The sequence below is a fragment of the Pleurodeles waltl genome, chromosome 4_1, assembly GCF_031143425.1.
Source record: "Pleurodeles waltl isolate 20211129_DDA chromosome 4_1, aPleWal1.hap1.20221129, whole genome shotgun sequence".
In the NCBI taxonomy this organism is placed as follows: domain Eukaryota; kingdom Metazoa; phylum Chordata; class Amphibia; order Caudata; family Salamandridae; genus Pleurodeles; species Pleurodeles waltl.
In genome coordinates this window covers 418,185,470-418,207,724 of record NC_090442.1, presented here as the reverse complement: position 1 = coordinate 418,207,724, position 22,255 = coordinate 418,185,470, and the positions used below count along the sequence as shown (strand labels likewise).

Here is a 22,255-nt window from a genome sequence, read left to right as displayed (position 1 = left end):
TTGGCTAGTGCCAGGGTGCCCTCACACTAAGTAACTTTGCACCTAACCTTTACCAGGTAAAGGTTAGACATATAGGTGACTTATAAGTTACTTAAGTGCAGTGTAAAATGGCTGTGAAATAACGTGGACGTTATTTCACTCAGGCTGCAGTGGCAGACCTGTGTAAGAATTGTCAGAGCTCCCTATGGGTGGCAAAAGAAATGCTGCAGCCCATAGGGATCTCCTGGAACCCCAATACCCTGGGACCTCAGTACCATATACTAGGGAATTATAAGGGTGTTCCAGTAAGCCAATGTAAATTGGTAAAATTGGTCACTAGCCTGTTAGTGACAATTTGAAAGTAATGAGAGAGCATAACCACTGAGGTTCTGGTTAGCAGAGCCTCAGTGAGACAGTTAGGCACCACACAGGGAACATATACATGCACACCTATGAGCACTGGGGCCCTGTGTGACAGGGTCCCAGTGACACATACATATAGGCCACAAACCTATGAGCACTGGGGTCCTGACCAGCAGGATCCCAGTGACACATAACAAACATACTGAAACCATAGTGTTTTCACTATGAGCACTGAGGCCTGGCTATCAGGATCCCAGTGAGACAGTGAAAACAGTGACAAACACCCTGACATACACTCACAAACAGGCCAAAAGTGGGGGTAACAAGGCTAGAAAGAGGCTACCTTCTCACAATGGGAAGATTGATTAATTTGCTCAGAATCGCAGTGATGTTGGCCACGTCCTAACAAGCACTGGCAAAGCCAAAGAGATCTCACCTTTGAGACTGTAGGCTCTGCTATCGCCTTTTGTTCATGCGGTACAGCATAGGCATTACTGACTTTGGCAATGATTTGTAGCCATGCTGTATAGCAGTGTGGCTGCTGAGGAGCATGGCTAAAAATAATAACAAAAAAGCACCACAATGCACCCAGCGCTAAGGTACTTATTATATTTTCTTTTTTAAGTGCTTTAGCCCTGGCTACATCATAGCACTTTTTAAAATGAGTTTTAGCCATACTGCAATGCATCTGCGCTGCTGTACAGCATGGCTACAAAACATTGCCAAAACCAATAGCTATCATAGGTGCGACTTACTGGCTTTGTCAATGCTTGTTTTTAGAGAATGCCAGCATATAATCTGGGAAAATATTGACTGCTGAATTTACATTTAGGAAAATACAGCACATGGTTCTCTGAAGAATGGATGTGGTCAAACCAAATGGTATTCTCTTAAAAACAGAAGTTACTAAAGGGCTTCATAAATGTGGGGAGTGATTTGGATCCAGGAGCTAATTCGACCCGATTTCACACAATTTTAAATTCCAAACTGGAGAATACAGTTACTCCATCTAACATAAAAATTATTGCATTAATGTTGGGTAAGGGTTGATTGTCTACAAGAATACAATTGTTTAAAGCTCTAGGGTCCAACAACAAACATTTCCCATACCCTTTATAAGGAAACAACGCAAGACACCCATTCTGCAGACTCTACTTCCTCAATTATGCAATTTCTCATCCTTTCCTCTAGCCTGACATGTAGGTCCTTTCTTACAGTAAAAGAGACTCCTCCTAACTTCAGTTTAATGGCATTAAGCTTAAAAACTAGTTTGTTGAGGAAAACCTTTATCTTAGCAACACAATAAAAACTGTCACTAACACCCTAGTCACCAGCAAGTAGGACTATGGGAACACCCTCTACGCCAGGAAAACCAAGCAACTCACTAGAAGAGTACAGACCATCCAGCCTCATCTTCAACGTCCCACTCAGAACTCATATTACACCACACCTCAGAAAACAACATTGGCTTCCAATACACAAATGTGCCCAATTCAAACTTCTCACACACATTAAAGGAAGTCCACAACTCAGGCCCCACCTACCAGAACAGTAGCATCTCCTTCCACCCACCAACCATCCATCCATCCATCCATACACCTCTGCATGACGTCTACTAGTCAACATTCCACACATCGGGAGGCCATGTGTTCTCTTACATTGCTCCTCAAGTGTGGAATGACCACCCTCTCCACATCAGAACATCCTCCTCTCTTCTTGAATTCCGCAAGAAGTTGAAGACAAGGCCTTTAAATTAATCAACCTATCATAGGTACGGCTAGGCACACACAAATCCACTCGGTGCCAGGACACCCTCGCAGGTGATAGTGCCCTTTACAAATGCACAGAACATAACTTATCCCACTCCCCTTAAAAACACAGTGGAACATTCTCTCTGGTGGCATTTTCTAGATTCTCTTTAATTTCCTGTTCAATGGCCATTACTTTTTCCGGAGAGCAGGAGTTCAATAATATACTTAATCTACATTGGTCCCTGAATTAATTTTAAAACACAAACTACCTTTAAAGAAATATAGATTTTAATCCAAGTTGCTGTATGAATGAAACACATTTCATCAGCAAAGTACCCCATGAAATATATATTATTCCTATCAAATGCTTTCACACCTGCTTCCTTTAGTTCCCTTATTATACTCTGGGGTTTGCTATCAAAGTACTCTTTGGTATTTATGGTAAAAGTGGAAACCCCGAAACTGCCATGCCTTCCAAATTCTTGTCTCTGACACAAATGATGTACATGGAAGGCCCAAAATTGTCTTACTCCCCAACACTATTCACATTCCTCCAAACGACCATCACATCTTTACGTTTCAAACAATCCACTTCTGACTCCTTGTAATGACGTTTTTAGGTTGGCTTTCCTTTAAATATTATGTTTTCATACCTAATAACTGTACCAACGTGACCTTCCCTGTCGCAGTGGTTACAATTCTCACTTAATAAAGTACATTCTTTGCACAAAGCCATATCTGCACTGGAAACAAATGGTTTTTACTTCACTTTTCTTCTGAATGAAAACAGTTTAACAAAATACTTTTTACCTGTGTACTAGCATTTGATCGGTTTCAACTGCCACTAAGTTAGAAATTATTCTTTACATATTTTTCAGAGATTTGAAGTAAAGTCTGTGCACAGGAGACATTTTTGTATGTACATGTTTTGTATTAAAAGTACATTATAAATCCTAATCAGTCATTCAAGAACATCCAAAGGTCCAAACCAGCAGCATATGGTGACTTTTACAGCCGTTGGCCATGAAGAGTCATTGAGATCATAGTCCTAAACTTGGGCAGCACACAGTGTTGACTGCACCTATACATCTAATGACTGGAACTCCATAGAGGCTTAACTAGCAGTTTTCTGGAAGTTGCATCTCTGGGGTTTGTGTCTTTGTCACATCTCGGTGGCCTGCACAGATTGTCAATTACACAATAGTGATTCAAAGCATTTTATAGTGGAATTTGAGGTTTCACCTGTGATTCAGCATTGTGGTGTATCTCATTAGATAAACCCTTTACCTCTCATCCCAATGCTTTTCTATCTTCTTCCCAGAAACAGTATCATTTCCCCCATTTCACCCCTTTTGCCTCCTCACCCTACCTTACCTGATCACTATTCCTCCACAACTGGAAACCCCCAGTAACACGAATTTCCTTCTATTGTGTCGTGCAAATTTCCTCCGAAGTCTGCCTAAAGTAATACTGCTCTTTCACTCTAATCTGTTGCATCTGCTTTTGCCCTCCCAACCTCATTTCTCACTTCCTGCCCATGCTACAGTTGCCCACAACCTTCCACTTCTTGAGAACCCTTATTCTTTGTCTACCAATTTCCTTCCCTACTCATCCTCTTTTAACATTAAACTTCATTCAAACTTTCACTACTCTTTATAATGCCACTTGACCCTTTCTTATCACCCTTAAATTATACTTTCCCACATATCATCTGTTATTCTCCCAGTGGCATTTTACGTCTTTCCCACCTGCTCTGAGCATTACCTTCTGCTTACTCTGCCATCTCCAGTCTTTCACTTTATCGCCCAGGTGGAGGAGCATCCCAATATCCTCCTCTTTCTATCCTTCCGATTACCTTACTTTACCCATAACCTTCCAGCGCTCTCTTCATGCATTCATGTCTAATGCTCCTTTCAGGAATTTCAGGCACCATCAACCCGTATTCCTCACAGCGCACACAACATCCCTCCTCACTGAAATAATAAACTGAGGTTGTTGTGCCGTTCCATCTGTACTTCTTCCCACCCCCACCCCACCCTCAATGTTTGAGCATTTTTCTCTTTGTACCTGGACACCCAATCTTTCCAAATCCTCCACTTCCTCTAGTCTCTCACTTCCTACTCACCTCATACCACTGCCTCTCTGGACCCCACTTTGTTAAGCCATGCTATAACATGTGGAGCAGAAGACTGTAGATCTCTTGGCATGAGAATGTTAATTTCTACATTTTTTACTTCTTTAACTTTCAATGCTCTTCACTGCTAGCATTTTCAACCTCTTCCTCACTCCAACTACAAACCCTTCCACTAATGACCCATCCCTTTCCTATGCCACCTCCCTATTACCCAAATTGTTTTCTTAGCAGCACACATTCAATGAAAAAGAAGTGTAAGCAGCTATAACCTGATTTCAGATTCAAAGCCAGACCTATTTTTAATAACAAAAATGTGGTTGAGACATTTCATCCCCAATTCTGCACAAGTAATGCCCTTAATTATGGAATCTATGTACAAAGTCACCAAAAGTCTGGAGGAGGACTACAAGTCATCTTCAAGGTTCATTTTAAAGACCTCAGGTTTTCATGACTTTGTCAAGAGAGTGAAAATCACTATTGGTTTCCTCCTTCTGCTCATTCCTTCAGAAGACAGATTTCACAGATGCTTTCCTAACCTCCTCTATAAACACACCACACAACTAATCTAGTGGTTCTTAACTTCTCTTATATGGTCTGTGGTCTGAATGTGCAGCAAATAGCACCCTCAATGCATTGCGGTCCATCATCTTACGTGAACACTAAATCATCGCCAAAATAACACAGACCAACAGTGCCACCTACAAGAGTGGGACAAACATAACCTCTCCACATTCAAATAATATTTATCTGTGGTTTTGAATCCCAAACAGATAACATAAGCAGAGCAACTCTACAAACGGCTTTCCAAGTGTTTCAGCAGGAAAAATCTCTTCAAGACATTTATATGATCTAACCATCAAGCAAAGACTCCTCTTAGCTGAACTACTGCAACCGGATGTTCAAGGCGAAATGCCCTTAATGGGAATTTAATAGGGTTTTTTTCAATTATACAACCCAAAATCCAACAAAATGAAGACCACTGACTTAACATTTCTGTAATGCCATCAATATTCACCAAGTTTCAAAAGTAAAAATGTTGGAACATCAACTCAGGACCAAAAGACCTGCAGTTCGGACCGCTCAGACTGAGATGAGAAAGAGTGACAAAACATTGGACTCTGGCTTTCTTCAACTAAAGCTCAATCTCCCATTTCAAACAGCTGGTCAACACAAGCATCACAGCAGACTCACTGTCATAGCGATGCCCCACTCAAGCCTTAAAGGACATCCTACTCTTAACCATGGTTGGCACTCCTGCAAAGACCTTCATCAACAACTCTCTAACATAAGGCACCTACCATTTCTGCTTCGAGACCTCCAATATCAGGTCACTCATGAAGACGAACAACCAAGATCCAACAGACAAATCCAGCTACAAACTAATCTCCAATGACCAGTTAAGAAAATGTTGATCAAGAAAGAAGACGGAAAGAAGAAAGAAATCCAATACGGACCATAGGTGCTTCCACCGGTTGTATCCTTTGGAGTTAGTGTGACTATACGGACCATAGGTGCTTCCACCGGTTGTATCCTTTGGAGTTAGTGTGACTATACGGACCATAGGTGCACCCATGGCATATATCCACATAATAGTACATCTTTACGGCTTTCTCGAGTTCACAAAAACTTACAGAAGTAGGCCACAAAATATTTTTGAACTGCATTGTAGAACGAGCAAATATGCATGTGTAGGTATGCTCATGCAAGTAAGGTTCTAACCTTTCCCTCTATGCGAAAAGATTAGAGAAGAGATGATGAAAACCTCTAAACCACGCTAGTTGGCTTGTACAGACTAAAAAGGGCATTCCAACTCTGGAACTATTAGTTAATGTTACCTTCAGCCCCAGTATATAGATCTGCAGAAAGGTGGTGATGTAAGGTAATTGGTAGTATTCAAACCCTGCTATAGTATGGGCCCACTAAGTTACACCAAAAGAACAAGTGGATACTTTTAACAGTGCAAGTTGATTTATGAAGCAACCTGTCCCATGGACAAGTAGATATCGGATTAAATTCCACACCCCTGTATGTTATGGGAGGGACATCTCAGTGATGGGTGTCTCTCCTATATAATAAAAGTATGACACAGTTTCACTGGGAAACAGATATTAAGGAGATGGGAAACTCAGAAGGGAATCAGGCCAGAGTGTCATATTCTCCCTAACGTATTTACTTTGGAACAAAAACATTAGCACATATCATCTGATTCAGTTATACAGAAGATGGAATAGTGCTTCAGTCCGAAAGAATGATAATCTCAGCATAAGTGGATGACGACATCAGAGAACCAGCAGGGACATGGGTCAAACTTGAGGATACGCTTAAGGAGGTAGGGGGGCTGTCTGGATTCACATTATATGTACAACAGATATGCTTCTACAAATACAGCTGACTCCCTTCTGATATCTAAGAATACTGATGAGCACAGAGTTGGGAACTGTATAAAAAAATTATAATAATGTAGAAACCAGGCTTATAGCGTTGGAACTGAGTTTTAATAGGTTCTGAAACTTCTATTGTCTTTAAGTCTAGGAGCAGTAGGTGGTTACTGAGCAGAATTTATGATGGATACTGATATTTAACATTGGTGTTGCCAACTTCAGGACAGTTTCATTCCATTTGGATGACAGAGTTATTCTATTAGTAACTTGACTGTCCAAAGATGCCAACCGCGAGCAGTCAAAGCTTACTCCAGGAGGTGGTAAATGGATTAAAATTCACACAGCTTAACACAATAAACACAATGTATATGTACAATATTTGACATATTTAAAGCTTTTAAAGTAGTGTAATTCAGAAGAGGGGGTTCTGGAATAAAGACCCAAAAATGTGCTCTACGTCCCACCAGTCTTCAAGTGTCCCACAAAGCCATGACTAAAAGTTGGGTAACCTACCGGGGGTACCATAGATACAATTTGTGCTCAACATTGGTGCTGCTTCAATTGTTTATCTACAGCCAACATAGTTCCAAAGTTGCATGCATGTCATGCTGTTGGGGTTATGTTTATAAAAAACGATTTTATTGATTGGAGTACTGTCATTTAAAATTATACCCATATTAGAAGGCATCACTGTTTAAAGACACTGAGGGGAGAAAGATCACAAATTATATCTCACTGTATCAACAGTGTGAGCCACAGGGTTCAATTTTGGGGCCAATAATTGGCACATATACAGCTGATCCTGCATCTGTCTGACTAAGGATATTTTACATTTTATGTTTATGATATATCAATAGAAAACTGTTTAAAATATTTGATAGTGGCTAAAACTTAGTGCTAGCAGGTAATACCTTATTGACCACGCTAGGATATTCTGTCTGTATATGAATCTTCTTTCTTCATCTTCCTCCTCTCACTCTATGCCTACCATCCTCCTCTTCAACTGTTGTTCCTGTTATTTTAGTTGTTAGTATGACATCTCAGAATGTCAGACTCAGATAGTCTGAGCAACAAAATCTTTGCATGTTTATAAACCCTTGGAAGGTGCCGTACATTTCATTTTCAGTGTGTTGAAGGAGAATCTGGACATTGTCATGTAAAATTACAGGAGAGTATTCAGAGAGAAACATTCGTTTTTGAAAGGCTTTCAACACCACATAATCTTGGAGTATGCAATATTCCACTGTCTGCCATGAAGGCAGAGAAAAAGCCCTGGATAGTGTGCAGTTTGCATCACTGCACCAATCACAGCAGCGCTACGGCTATCATCAGTGGTGACTGCTAAAAAAGAATAGCGGAGACATCAACCTTTGCATCGATCTCAGAAATCTGAGATGACAAATGCTAACAGAGTGCCAACCCTTGCTGCACATTAATGGAATGGTATTGACCTTGGGCAGAGTCAAAATATCTGCAACATTGTTTTTGACTACTGCCCATCATCACGTTTGCTCGCACAAGAGTTCTAAAACCTAATGTTCATAAAGCATGAAGGAGTATATTGGTTGTATTAAATGCTCGTTAGCTTTAACCCAGCTAAGGTAAAGTTCAAGGATATAATGAACAGGCACTTCGAAAGGAATTGAAGTGCCTTTTCAGATCTCCTACATCACAGCCAAGGAGGAGTACATCATTATGCTTAGCAAAATTGTACGGAGAATCCAAGAAAGAAGTTTGACGTTAGTGAAAGGCAAGTGTAAATTCACACAGCCAAGTGTGGAATACCTTGGTCAACGCCGCCATTGCAAAGTCACCACCACCTAGAAAGAAAGAGGAACTAGCATCCTTCTTCAGGATATGAAAGTCCTATTCCAAGCTAATACAGAGCTTCTCAGAGAAAGTGAAACTTATGAGGAGATTAATAAAAAAAATCTACTTTGTGTGGAATAATCAGTGTGACTACTGTATGATGGAGCTAAAGAAGTAATTACAAGAAGCACAGTCGTTAAAGTCCTTCCCTGAAACTCTGGATTCAGTGGTGGCAATTGGCAGGAGTCAAACCGGCTTATGTGATCTGTAAAAGAATGTGAGATAGTGTTTGCATTGAGTAGACTGGGGAGGGGTCATAATAATTTTTTTTATTTTTTAAACTCAGTGGTTGAACATTAAATTTGGGTTGGTTGTGGGAGGCTAACAGATTCAAAGCTTCTTGTGAGGCAGGCCCCTCCTACTCGATACCGATCACAAACCTCTTGTCAACGAAATTGAAAATGGAGGTTCTGCTAGACAGCATGTAAAATACACATGAACGTGTTATCACTAGATTACAGTACAAGGAAAATGAATGTCATTCATGTTTTTTTGTCTTCTTCACCAGATGAACCAGGAACATGCAACAGTGAATGCTGCGAAGATCATAAGGATGTGATGTGCCAGAAATACCTTGGAAAAGAGCATTGATTTTAATCACACCAATGAACAGTTTTGTCTCATAACAAACACGTTGCTGCAGCAAATATTGCAAGTAGACTGAATTGAAACCCCTTGAACAGCCATCTTCTCTGGAAGTAGCTAAATTCCAGAAACAAGTATCCTCCTGAGAAGGTGTCCTTAGCCAAACTGCAAGTGACAATGGAGCCCAGTTGCAAACTATGACTTTCAGCACATTCTTGAAGGAAAACAGTGCTGCTCACGCTAAGGTTTCTCTGTACAACCCTGGTGCAATGGAGTAGTTGAGTAAAAAAAGGGGCAAACTAAAGGACTGTAGAATTAGAAGACTTGCCTGTGAAGAAGGCTTTAAGAGCCAGATTTTTAGGGTGCTTTCCATTAACCATAATTCTAGTGGAATTACACCAATTGTGTTACTACATAAAAGGTTGGCATTGACTAGGCTGCACCAATACCGGTCCATGGTCTGGGACGGACGACAGCACAACGGTAATCAGAAAGGTAATGATTAACATATCACAGTTATACATACGCAAACATTTATTAAAAGGAATAGGAGAGAGAACACAAACTGAAAGCATTCCACAAATTCTACTTGACATGCTGTTCCAAATATTACAGAAATATTACCTAGATAAAGAACGTATTCCCCAAGTACCGGCCCAGCAGAGAGAGAGTCCCATCTCCCTAATAACAGAGGATGAGGTATAAACAGCTAGCAAACCACTGAAAACCAACAAAACATCTTCAGGGGAGGAGGGGGGGGGGAGTGTTTATGAAAACATTTGCATATTTGTTTATGCACCATCTCACCAAACTGTTCAAATCATTGACACAAGCATCTGGAATCACCCCCTCAATACCAGAGACAATGATAACTCTGATCCATAAATATTGGAAAGACTCCAAACTCTGTAGCTCCTACAGGCCTATTGTCCTGACCAATACTGTCATCAAGGTCTACTCACAGTTCCTGGCCAACTGCCTGGAAAATATCCCTCTAAATCGGATTAATCCTGCCCAATCAAGATTTAGCAAATATTGAGAAACCCATGATAATTTATGCAGAGTGACACACCTATACTGAAAAGGCTGTACCATTGTCAAAGTCAAAAAAATATCTTCATTTGCTGCATTTCTGAAACATAAATTATTGAGTATAATATCAGTGCAAAACATACAAAATACGTACAATTAATCATGCCACAATAATAAATTTATTGGAATTTTTCTAACTTTTACAACATACTAAATGAAAGGCGCAACTGAGCAGCATATCCACAGGTTATGTAACTGTTGTAAAAAATAATAAAGCCGGCCTGCTTTGGGAAAATTGAAAAACGTTAAGAGTTAGCAATCAAAATGTTCTTCTTGGGATTTGGTACGGCGAGGAGAAAAACATAATATGTAAGGTCTACTGAACAGAGAAACCATCACAGGGACATGGGGTTAGGTCCTGTAAGGTGCAGCAATCAGCAGAGGACACAATGGGCAGGAGTAAGAGATTAAATCGAAACTTTGTTAGAACAAAAAACTGCTCTCTGTTTAGGGCATCAGAGAGGTACTGTTGCAGGGCTTCCTGTGTATGAATAGATTGTAAGAGTATACATTAGATTTTTGGTTATCAGAGAAAGCTCTACACCTCGTCGCCTTATCATCCAAGAGCCCCTGTCATGATTAAAAGCAATAGAGTGAGTCAGTAATGGGCGCAATGATCATTCTGACTCAGGTGTATGAATAGAATTCACTGAATAAACTGATTTTGGATCTCCGCTAGTCATTTTTAATTTACCTTTCCTGCACCAATCTTCTCACTCTCATAACACCAAACCTCTATTGCACCTCACCATTCACATCGGCAACCAGAAAAGATCTCTGGCAAAGAGCCCACTACTGAGGCCCATTGGCCATTGCAGCACCGTCAAAACGTGGAGCTGCCCGATGATGAAGCACCCTTGGAGTGTGTGAAGGCTCTTGCTCCTGAAAGGGGCTCCCCCCGTGTGGGGTTCTGACCTGCACGCAGTGCTTTTGGTTTTTGTAGGAACTGTATACTTACCTTTATAAATAGGTGGGGGCATGCATGCTAGACCTTTAACGGCCCTCGGTCCCTTGTTGTTGTGAAGTTGATCAACAGTGCCCACACCCTCTTAAAGCCATTCTGGGTATCTGTTAGAATATCATGCACTGCTGTCCAGTCCACCAGCCTGTGTAACAGAATACGGACCATGACTTTGGCCGTTGCATCTAATAAGGCCTATAATTTTCTGGCTGGGCTTTATTTCTTTTTTCTTTAAAATGGGTATTATAACAGACCTATTCCATGTAGCAGAAAACCAAAACATACAGTGCTGAATCAGGTGAATCGAAGAAGTCTTGGGGTGTTTATCCAGGGAGAGCCGGGAAGGTACTATACTAGTATTGAGTGACTGTTGTTCTGAAGAGGGCCGAGTGGCCTTTTGAAAGCTTCAAACAATTGAGGGTCGAGCACTCTCATTACTTGCCGATTCCAAGGCCGCTCAGCCACCAGGTTTGTTGATTTGATCAACGGTCAGTGTAGGGGGCATGCAGGATTCGGGAGACTGCTCCTTACCCAAGGGACATAGGGAGCCCACACAGGTCTCTAATAGGGTTTCAATTAAGGCTAGTCTTAAAGAAATATTAGTTAATTAAGCAGTAATTCACTGCTCCATGGCTGAAATAAGTTGAGCAGGGTCTAGTGCTGGAACTACCAGATAAAAGAGACCATTTGCTGGATAGGGCTTGTGCCTCCAATGCTTTAGATTTCTTTGTAGGCGGGGGGTCAGGGTCCTGCAAGAGAGATAGAGGCATTATAGTCTCAGATATGACCACCAATAATTGTTATCGTTTACATACCTAGAAACACTGAACAGAGCCAGATTGACAGCTCCTAGGTTAGGGAGGGCAGGATGGTGGGGGAGTGAGTGGAGGGGGGTGTTTCGCTATGGAGGTCAGCCTGTGCAGAAACAGATTTAATTATTGCCTCAAGTTTAGCCTTAGCATCACATATCTCTTTATTGAGTGCCCCCATGGCTCCCGACAGACATTTTCCAAAGACCCAGCACCCCCTGTGGCAATATTGTAATGCCGCCTCTTGGCCATCTTCTTTGGGACCCGAGGAAAAATCAAATGAGGTAATATTACTCACAGCTCGCGTTGTACAATGAAACTGGTCAGACTGGCCTGCAAGTAGGGAGGAGGATCCTTTAATAAAACTAATAGACCCTCCTCTGTGGTCAAGGACAGCTGGGGGGTTGTAATCCCATCCCAGCTGTCAGGTATGCAAAGTCCCTGGCCACCCGCACTGGTAAAACAAAACAAAAGCTGCTGCGGGAGTGAAGGTGCACATTTAGTGTGATTTGAGATACCCTATTCTGTAGCCAATGACAGCTGAGGGGTGTAGTCACACGCCATCTGTCAGGTATGCAAAGTCCACGGCCCCTCACACTAGCAAAAAAAACTGCTGCTTCCCTTGTACCGCTGTCACTCTAAGTAACTCTCAACACCAAAAAAGCCTTCAGTCGGCTGGACTAGGGGTTCCTGCAACAGGTTTGACTTAACTTAGGCTGCGGCCCTAAAGTCAAAGCAATGATTCTGGCCAACAACTGAGACCCAGTCTTGAGAATTAACATTAAATGTCAGATTTCCCCCTTTTAGCCCAAGGTGAGGCAACCGACAAAGCTGCCCATAATTTCACATCTTGTACACCTTAACTATAAAATCCTTGGCAAGAGAATTCAGGAGGTTGAGGATATTCAGGGACTTTGCTTTGGCCAAAGTGATGCTCTTTGCAGAGAATACTATGCTTGCGCTCACAGACCCCTAAGGTCTCATTTCCCAGTCTATCTGACCTTTTAATTGAATACAAAGTAGTCTTGGTCTTCAAAATGAATATGTTGACATCTAAAATCTTTAATTTAACACTCCCACAGCAAAAGGTTGATACACCAAATAATAGTTCTAAATTCCGCTGGGCCCCTACCTCAGCCAAATACCTGGGGGTCACCATTACTCCGAACATTGTGGATTTATATAATGCAAACTATCCTCCAACATTGGTCTTGTTGATGAGGGAACTTCATAAAAGGGGCTCACTACAACTCCACTGGATGGGCAAAATAAAATCTATTAAAAGTACACTACTCCCAAAACTGCTGTACCTATTCCAAGCCCTAACAATTAGTATTACAGAATCCTTTTTTTGGAAACTTAAAAAAAAAAAATCAATACTGAAATACACTTGGGTGAGCGGCCAGCTGAGAGTATCTTATACAACTGTGTGCCAATCGTGTGAGAGAGAAGGCCTGGAATTACCTGATCTTAAGATGTACTACAGAGTAGCCAAACTCCGAGTGCTCACAGAATGGAATGCTAGAGATTCCCATAAACAGTGGCTGCATGGGGACAGCGCCATTGCAGGTCTCGTACTGAGGAATCTGATCTGAACACCAAAGGTGACTGTCCATAAAGTATTTACCTTAGCACACCATCGGTCAGGACCCTCAAGACTTGGGACACAGTAAATTAACAGTTACACTTAACTATGTATTCATCCTCACATATCCCAATCCATTTTATCCCCTCATTTACACCAAACCTTTCGCTTTTTGGCATGACGGACATTGCCTCATGATAGAAGATTTATTTCAAAGTGGTAGGACTAGGTCCTTTAATGAGTGTAAGCAAAGCGTGCAGGTTCATGAAGCAGAAAGGTTTCACTAAACACAGTTAAAGCACTGGGTGCTTTAGTGGGGACTGAGTGAGGTATCTACCACGGATTTCACAATATTTGAGAAATGGGTACAGCAAGCAACAGGATCAAAAGGCATAATCATACAACCTAATACACGTTTATTAAATATTACATCTTATGACCAAAAGAGACAGTGTCAGGGGTGGCAAGAGCTCACAGGAGTACCACTCACTCAATGGCTCACTCTTGGTTTGGAGGGACCTCAATCAAGCAGTACACAGCATCTCTGGCACAGAAGCCCATTATAAACCACTTTTTTATTGGTATCACTATCCAACCTAACTTCACAAATATTATCCTAATGGCGGTGCTAAATGCTGGAGAGGTTGTGATGCAATAGGTGGTACAGGGCATATCAGGTGACACTGACCCCATACCTCCCGCGTTTGGTTTGAAGCCCTGGAGGCCCTTAAGACTATTCTGGGCTATCCTATCACACAGGACTTACCCAGAGTCCTGATGGGAGCGAGACCACCCACCTTGAAATACCAGACTACAGCTGTCATTCACACTTAAGGGATCTCCTAGTGATAGAGAAAGTAACTGACTATTACAGATAGGAAAGAGAACTTTGAAATGGTTTGGAGCCAAGTGCTGACTTACCTCTTGGTGGGAGTCCCATCCTTGTCCTTATTATTGAGGCTGAAGGTAGTAAAAACTAGAACACATAATGGTATATGCGCTGAGGATTCACAATATTTGAAACTGTTGAAACAGACCGAGAATTGACAAACAGTGGTATACAAGATTCCCTAGCCTCATCATACTTGGAAAAGTATGCTGAGTAACTCTGTTGGGTTGTGTCCTACATCACTTTGTAGGGTGGAGAGGTTGTGTAGGGAACGAGAGAAGTTGGAGTTTAGTATAGGGTTGGGATTTAATAATACTGGAGTTGCCTTTTGTAAGAACAGAGCTTTCCATTGGAAACAGCAGTTGTACTGGCTTTCGGATTTTGACAACACAATTATGACGCATATTATGCATCAGTGACGGTGGAATCATGCATATTATGCTCTCAACTTTTCAAGATGTTTATATATCAAACAGTACAATTTGTCTATTCTAAATAAAAGATTAGAATAGAAGGAAAGCTAAATGAATGGGAAGGAAAAGATTAGAATAGAAGGAAAGTTAAATGAATGGGAAGGACTCTGACGGTTTTGGAGGGGACTATGGATCCCAGCATTCACAGAGGGCTCTGGAGGCAACCTTGAGCCCTGCAAACAACTGTGGCCATAAAAAGCACTACAAAGCGCCTGCACTGATCCCACAGCATGGGAAAAACTCTGCTGGTTTTGGAGGGGACTACGTGTCCTAGCATTCACAGAGGGCTCTGGAGGAGATCCTTAGCCCTGCAAATACCTGTGGACATTCAACCCGCTATAAAGTGCCTACACTGATCCCAACCTTCAGCGGCAGGAAAAGGAGGGGCAGGGCCATCACTCTTGGCCTGCTTTGTCGGTTGCCGTTTAATTCCATCTGGTTTGGCCAAATGATTTTCTGGGATCACGACTCAAGTACAGGTACATTTCCCCTGGTTTTTGCGCGTTTGTACTGCCAATGGTGCAGAGTTACCAATACCGATCCTGGCTGCGACTGGACTTTACCAGAGCTCCATGCAGTAACTGCCAGTTATTTAAGCTGGTATTGCGAGTGGAACATTAGCTACATCTCTCTGGAGGCACAGGTGCCTTTTCATTGGGGACTTCAACTATGATTAACATGCTCAGCATTTTTTTCTTTTACTTTCTGTATAGTATCATTTGTGGGGTTGGGGTCAGCCCTGCACCACTTGTATTTGTTTCTGCACTTGGGGCCTACTGGTCCTCAGCTCTTCAGCGGTGTTGGTTGGTTGGAGCGGCTAGGATTATGGGGAAAGAGAACAGTGCCTGCCACTAAGTTAATGACACTATACAACGCTCATCAAGTTTCCACCATTGAGGGTTTTCTGAATGGAGCTGTTGGGTTGGCCTCGAAGGAGACTGAGTTGGCTGGAAGAAGGCTGTCTCTATGAGCAGCCTTCCCCTGATCTCTCCCCGTTTCCGTTGTTGCCCTGATGTCCCCAGGAGGATGGACGAGTTCAGAGGTACAAATGATATCAGCAGGTTGATAGGTCACCAGAGTGGTACTTTAGAGATCACGGCCCCGCCTCCAAAGGTGGGAGGAAGGAGAGTCATGACCAAGAACTCAGGCCCTCAAGCCTCATTGTCGGCTCAAATTGCAAGAGGAGGAGAGGTGCGGCAGCTCCTAATCAGAGGAGCAGCTTAGTTAATGTAGTTGTTCAAATTGACTCACAGTCACGCTGTCTCCCGCAGTCTGACCCTTTTATTGATGATCTATTGTCCGAGTTTAAGGCTGACTTAAATGCCAAACTACTCCCTATACTTTCCAGGTTGACTCAAACTGAATCCCAAGTCTCGTAAATCTAGGACCATATAAACAATGTGGTGGTTTCACAGCCAGGGCAGCACACCTCACCTGTGATGTTTAACTCCTCTGATTTTGCCCCGTCATGTGGCACCAGCATGCCCCCCAAGGACTCAGTAGCACCAGTGCATGCCCTTCAGTCTACAAGGTGCTCAAATTTGACCCCCTAAGTAATCTTGAGTCGTGTGACTGACTGACAGTACCCCTGGCTCATCACCGTTATCCCTTAGGCCTGCCTCTCCCCAGGAAGTTATTTCAGTTGGCAACTCAAATGACCAGAAGTTGTTTTTGTGGAATATTGGAGGGTTATATGCCAAGTGTTATTACCTCATCTTGGTGCAGTCTGTCAAATCCTATTAGATCATTTGTCTCCAGGAATCTTGGGAGGAGCAAAACTCCTTTTTGGAAGGATCTAATACTTACTTTTTTCCCCTTCAGTGCCCTCAGTAAGAGGTGGGACCAGTGGGGGCTTGATCACTCTTGTTGCTGTAGAATTGTGTGGGAACGTTAGGGATCTGGAATGGGATTCACATATGCTGCAGGGGTGAAGATACTGGTCCCAGGTCTCACCCTGATAGTACTGGCTAACTTCTATAATGCACAGGATGGGCTAGATAGTGTTGCCACTCTTCACCGTTTACGCTTCGCTATGGATTCCCTGTCAGAACATGGTCCCGGGAAGGAGAAGATAATGCTTGTGGGGGGGGGGAAGGGTTGTCATCTATATGATTGTCCTCTAGTGTCGGGCACAACTAAGACTAAGGGGGTCATTCTGACCCCGGCGGGAACCGCCATTTGGCCGCTCCGCGGTCAAAAGACCGCTGGGGCCATTCCGACCTTCCCGCTGGGCCGGCGGGAGCTAACATTGTTAGCGCCCGCCGGCCCAGCGGGAAGGCGGCCTGCAACACTGAAGCCGGCTCCGAATGGAGCCGGTGGTGTTGCAGGTGTGCAACGGGTGCAGTTGCACCCGTCGTGCTTTTCACTGTCTGCTATGCAGACAGTGAAAAGCAGGCTGGGGCCCTGTTAGGGGGCCCCTGCACTGCCCATGCCAGTGGCATGGGCAGTGCAGGGGCCCCTAGACACCCGTTACCGCCAGCCTCTTCCTGGCGGTGACAACCGCCAGAAACAGGCTGGCGGTAAGGGGGTCAGAATCCCCATGGCGGCGCCATGACGGATTCGCCCAGCCGGGGGAAAACCGGCGGGAAACCGCCGGCCCCGGTTTTCTGACCGCGGAATGGGCAAGGAAGCACCGCCAGCCTGTTGGCGGTGCTTCCGTCGTTCGCGGCCCTGTCGGAATGACCCCCTAAATGTCTGTTGAACGAGGGGCTCCATCCGGCTCACACCAGGGGGAGCCAGGGGTTAGGGCTTAGTACTATCCCAGACATGTAGAACCTGGTCTTTCCTTTGAGAAGCTGGTTAATTTCCACAATCCACTTATTTTACCAACATTCAAAGGGAGGGGTTGTATGACTATTACAGATTTTATATTTGTATCAGTCCCCTTGTTATTGTATATCTCCTATTTTAATATTATCCATAGGCCTTTTAGTGATCATATTCCCCTGTCCTAAGTCATTAATGTAGTATTTGGTGTTAAAGCCCTGGGTGAGAAGCAAAGGGGTTCTCTCTTGTTGATCAGGGTAGAACAATCAATTGGACCTGGATTGGAACCATTGCAATTTAAAGGTTTCTTTTGTTCTAGCTGTGAGCAGGAGATTTCCACCTGTCTGGACCCAAGTGTCCCAGAAAGGGGCATTTTGCAAGCATTTGCAGACATTAGCCAGAAAATCCTAGAATTGTCGGTTCTGGTGATAAATTCGGCCTCACAGGATCCTAAGAAGTTCAGTAAGATTTGTTCAAGGAACCTTCATCGTTTGAAGGCAGTTCTTAAGCAGGCCCCCAGAGACAGGAATCTTGTTGCCTCCTGTTGATGTCATACAAAAGGCCCTAGCTAACTGCAAATCTACACTGCGAGAAGTTGCCTGGGAGGAGCTAGGCCAGGCTTGAGCTGGGAGATAGCTCTCTTTTCTGGAGGGTGATAAACAGGCTCTGCTTTGCGGAGACAAACGACCCAGCAATATGCTACCATATTTCAGAGCAACAATGGACTGACCACTTTGAAAGTGTCTATAACTTTGGGCCCAATGTAGGTGGAGTGGATAGGGTGAAACCTGTGAAGAGTAGGGCTAGTGTTGTTTTCACATCAGACGAAGTTACTCAGGGCATTTGTGTGTTATCATACAACAAAGCCCCTGGCACTGATGGGGCTCTCTCAGATTTGTTTGAGGACAATATTGAGATCTGGGGCCCAGCTTTGACTGATTTTGAATGCTGCAGGGTGGGTGGGGACGTTGCCCTCGTGATCTATGGCGGTGATTGTGCCAGTACTCAAGAAACAAGATAAGGACAATACCCAGTGTTATTGCCCTATCCCACTGATTGATACAGTAGTTAAGGTTCTAGGGAGAATAATTCTAAATAGGCTAATGGTGTGGACTAATGATATCTTCTCTGAGGTTCAATATGCTTTACATCCAGCAGGTCAACATTGGATCAATGTTTAAAATTATACTTAATTATTAATAAGTATATGGTTGCTCTGTTTTAATCTCTCCACCTGGCATTCATGTACCGTACGTCTGCCTTTTGTAGTTTAAATTGTGCGAAGTTGTGGGGTTTGCTTCTCGCGATAGGGGTAGATCCGAATATAATGGCCCTTTTACCTGACCTGCACTCTGGCACCTCTGCATTGGTGCGGCTCTCTCAAGGAGCTGACTGCACTCAGCCTTTCCCACTTGTATAGGTATTCGTAAGGGGTGCATTCCTACACTCTTCCTGTTCCCCCTCTACATTAAAGGTCTTGAGCAAACCCTTCTCACTGTCAAGGCAGATTCTACAAGGATGGGAAAGAAATTGCCTCCGGTATTGTTATATACCGATGATGCGGTTCTCATGGTTCAAACTTCTGTAGGGCTGCAGCTACTTTTTGACAAGTTTGATGCTTTTATAAGGAGTTTGGATTTAGCAGTAAACTTCACCAAATCGTATGCCATGGTTGTTTGCCCTTGGTCCACCAGCTCTAAAACATTCGAGGTGGCTAATCACTACCTGGCTAAAATCCTGGCCTTTCCTTATTTATGGGTGTTGTTTGACGTGAACAAAAATTGGAAGCCTCTGACTGAGGGGAGGAGGTCTGAGCTTGTCAAGGCCACTGGGGCGGTGGCCAGCTTTTTACATATGTTTGGTTCTTGGTCACTACATATTCTGCTTAAGATATACCAGGCCAAATGTGTGTCACAGGTCCTGTAAGACAGCGAGGTCTGGGGGTACACAAAGACTGACAAAATCAATTTTTAAGACGGCAGGTGAAGGTACCTCAAAGCACTCCGGTCTTCTTAGTCCTTGGGGAGCTCGAAATAAGATACTTAGGGTGACACAGTTGCCCTTAGTCCTTTGTTAAATTGGATTAAGATCTGGACCAGGGAGGGACTTAAGCTAAATAGACAGATTCTCTTGGATTACCTCTCCCTTCATTTTGCGTATTAAATTCACTGGATCACTTATGCAATGGCAGCCTTTTCCACTTTAAGGAGATCGGATATGTTTCTTGATCTCCACTCATTGTCACTCTTAGAATTGAAAAGGGTGAAGTGAAGGATCTGTTTCTAGAGCGTGCTTCCACAGCTAGAGAACAAGAAAAATTGATGAAACCTATGGTGAAGGGACACATGTTTTTGAAAACAGTTCAGGGCTTGGAGCCTTACCTAGCACAGGGACCCAACATGAGGGACAAATCTGTTTTGAGCAGGTTCAGATTTAACTTTTTACACCATCTTTTGGCGTCACCTAGCAGCTGGACTCATCCTGACCCTATGCTGCCCTGTGGCTGCGACAATTGGTTTCCACAGGACACTTTGCATTTTGTAAGGTTTGGAACATATTTCAGTATGCCCAGATAGAAGTTTATTGTCCGCATTGCTGGAGTCTCTGAACTTCACCCAAGTATGCGCGCAATTATGTACTTACAGACGCTCCCCAATCAACATGTTTTATATGTTGTCTCTTGTTTTTTACAAGCTTTTTTGAGATATAGGCCTTCTAGACCTCATTGATTAATGTATGGCTGCCATTTTTTTTTATTCTATTTTTATTGCCGTCTGGTAACTATAACTTTTTGCATCTCATCCATATGTTTTATAATTGTATGAGTTGTTCTTTGTTTGCTATTTTATGGTTGTTTGTACAACCGAATAAAGATTTTGATGATGATGATACTAAACGCATACAATAATTGAACGTCAGACAAATTTGCAAAGACAAAGAAACTTTTCACAGAGCTTAGCAGTAATAAGTATAGCAAGCCTCGCAGTTTATTGAGAATGAATGTAAGATGAGCAGAGGTTGAGCTGTTTCCCTTGCAGTGCGAGTGAGCTATCACTTCAGCTCGCAAAAATAAATATCTAAAATATCTGACAGCAACTCTGCTGGGAGGAAACCATCAAGTGTAGTAAATGGTGGAACCGTGGAAATGCAAGAAGTACTCGATTCGTCTGCATAAGTCCGAGAAGGATGTTGGAGAAAATACGAATCTGGAGATGAGGTTAAAACTGCTGCCTGCCCACACAAGAGTGTGGCGTGGCCAAAGGTAAGCAGTATGGTTACAGCTCTTGCAGCAGTGTTGACTTGTCATTCTGTTACAACACTGATTAATGGATTACATTTTCTCCAAAAAGTCAAGCTGATGTAACATCCAAAAGTTATTTTTTGCTCTTGTTTTCCTACCCTTTGACCTTCAATTCTTTGTGTGCGTGTGGATGGAACGATGGGGTTCGCGGGTAGGAACCGAGTGACAGTTGGGGATTCATCGTGTCATGAGGCGCTCTTGATGTATGAATACATCTGCGTTGCTCTTCTGGCGGGCATCGTCAATACAAATTATTATCACCTTCTTCCACAGCGATGATGGCATCATCAATACAAATTATTATTACTTTCTTCCACAGCGATGATGGTTATCTGCTCAGGCGTACTTAAAGCTAGACAGTCAGAGTGACCAGCACCGTCAGTGAGGTTAGTGTACCTGAGCACTGTCAGTGGGATGACAGTGCAGTTGATACTCAGGCAAGGGTATTGTGGCACTGTCAGTGTTCGAGGGTTAAGTGAAGGCATGAGAGCTGGGCCATAGAGTCATGTCACCAAAGCCACTTTCAGTGCAACAAGTCCTAGACGCACTGCCAGCGTTGGGGGGCGGGGGCTTACAATAGTACCGTTAGTGTGCAGGGAGTCCTTGTGGCGCTGTCAGTCTGACAGGAGCACTGACGTGGGTGTTCTCTGCTTTACTACCAATGGTTTGTAATAGGAGTCTCCTAAACCTCCACTACTCGTTCTGCACGTACCTTGTCTGCTGTGGGAAGAGACGCCGAGGACAGCCCCTTGTTCCTCACTTTCCGCCTTCCGGGGCTTGTAGCCATAGACCCCGCGATTCGTATGATATACTCGCAGCCCGGGCTGTGTACGCCTCAGGGCCCTGTAAAGCAGATACCGCAGCCCCGACATGTTTACAGTAGAGATCAGCATTAGTCTACAGAGACATGTGCCGCTCTCAGACTCCGCCCACGCACCGACGCGCAGGCAACACCCCCCGAGCCCATTGGCTGGACCTCTCGCCATAGGGAAGTAGCCGGTAGGACGAAGCCATGTGTTGTGCGCGGGGTGGAGCAGAAGGGGTCACGTAAAAGTAAAGGCACGAAACGCTGCGTGCTCTCCTTCACTAATCTCACAGAATTGTACTGTTATAAACGTCTGCAATGACAGTTGGTGCGAGGAGGGTAACGCTAAGTGATTGAGCGAAGATCTGCGTTGCTTTCATTCTGCCTCCTTTTTCAAGTCTCCAGACCGTCCCTTGGGCACCGATAAAGGGTTAAGAGCATTTTAGTATTGGTTGTGCGTAACAATAGATTATGCCATTTTACAAGGGCATAGGTAAACTCATCAGAAGCAA

The 22,255-nt window shown here is 43.4% G+C and overlaps 1 protein-coding gene across 1 annotated transcript in view; it reads right to left on the bottom strand.

The window, feature by feature from the left end:
- The window catches only part of DHTKD1 (dehydrogenase E1 and transketolase domain containing 1), an 871,206-nt gene extending 849,279 nt beyond the window's left edge, over positions 1 to 21,927 (bottom strand). The window contains exon 1 of the mRNA XM_069228664.1: positions 21,651 to 21,927. Within this exon, the coding sequence (XP_069084765.1) occupies positions 21,651 to 21,924 (274 nt within the window). The 5' untranslated portion in view covers positions 21,925 to 21,927. The remainder of the gene's footprint in view (positions 1 to 21,650) is intronic.
- Positions 21,928 to 22,255: the final 328 nt, after the last annotated feature.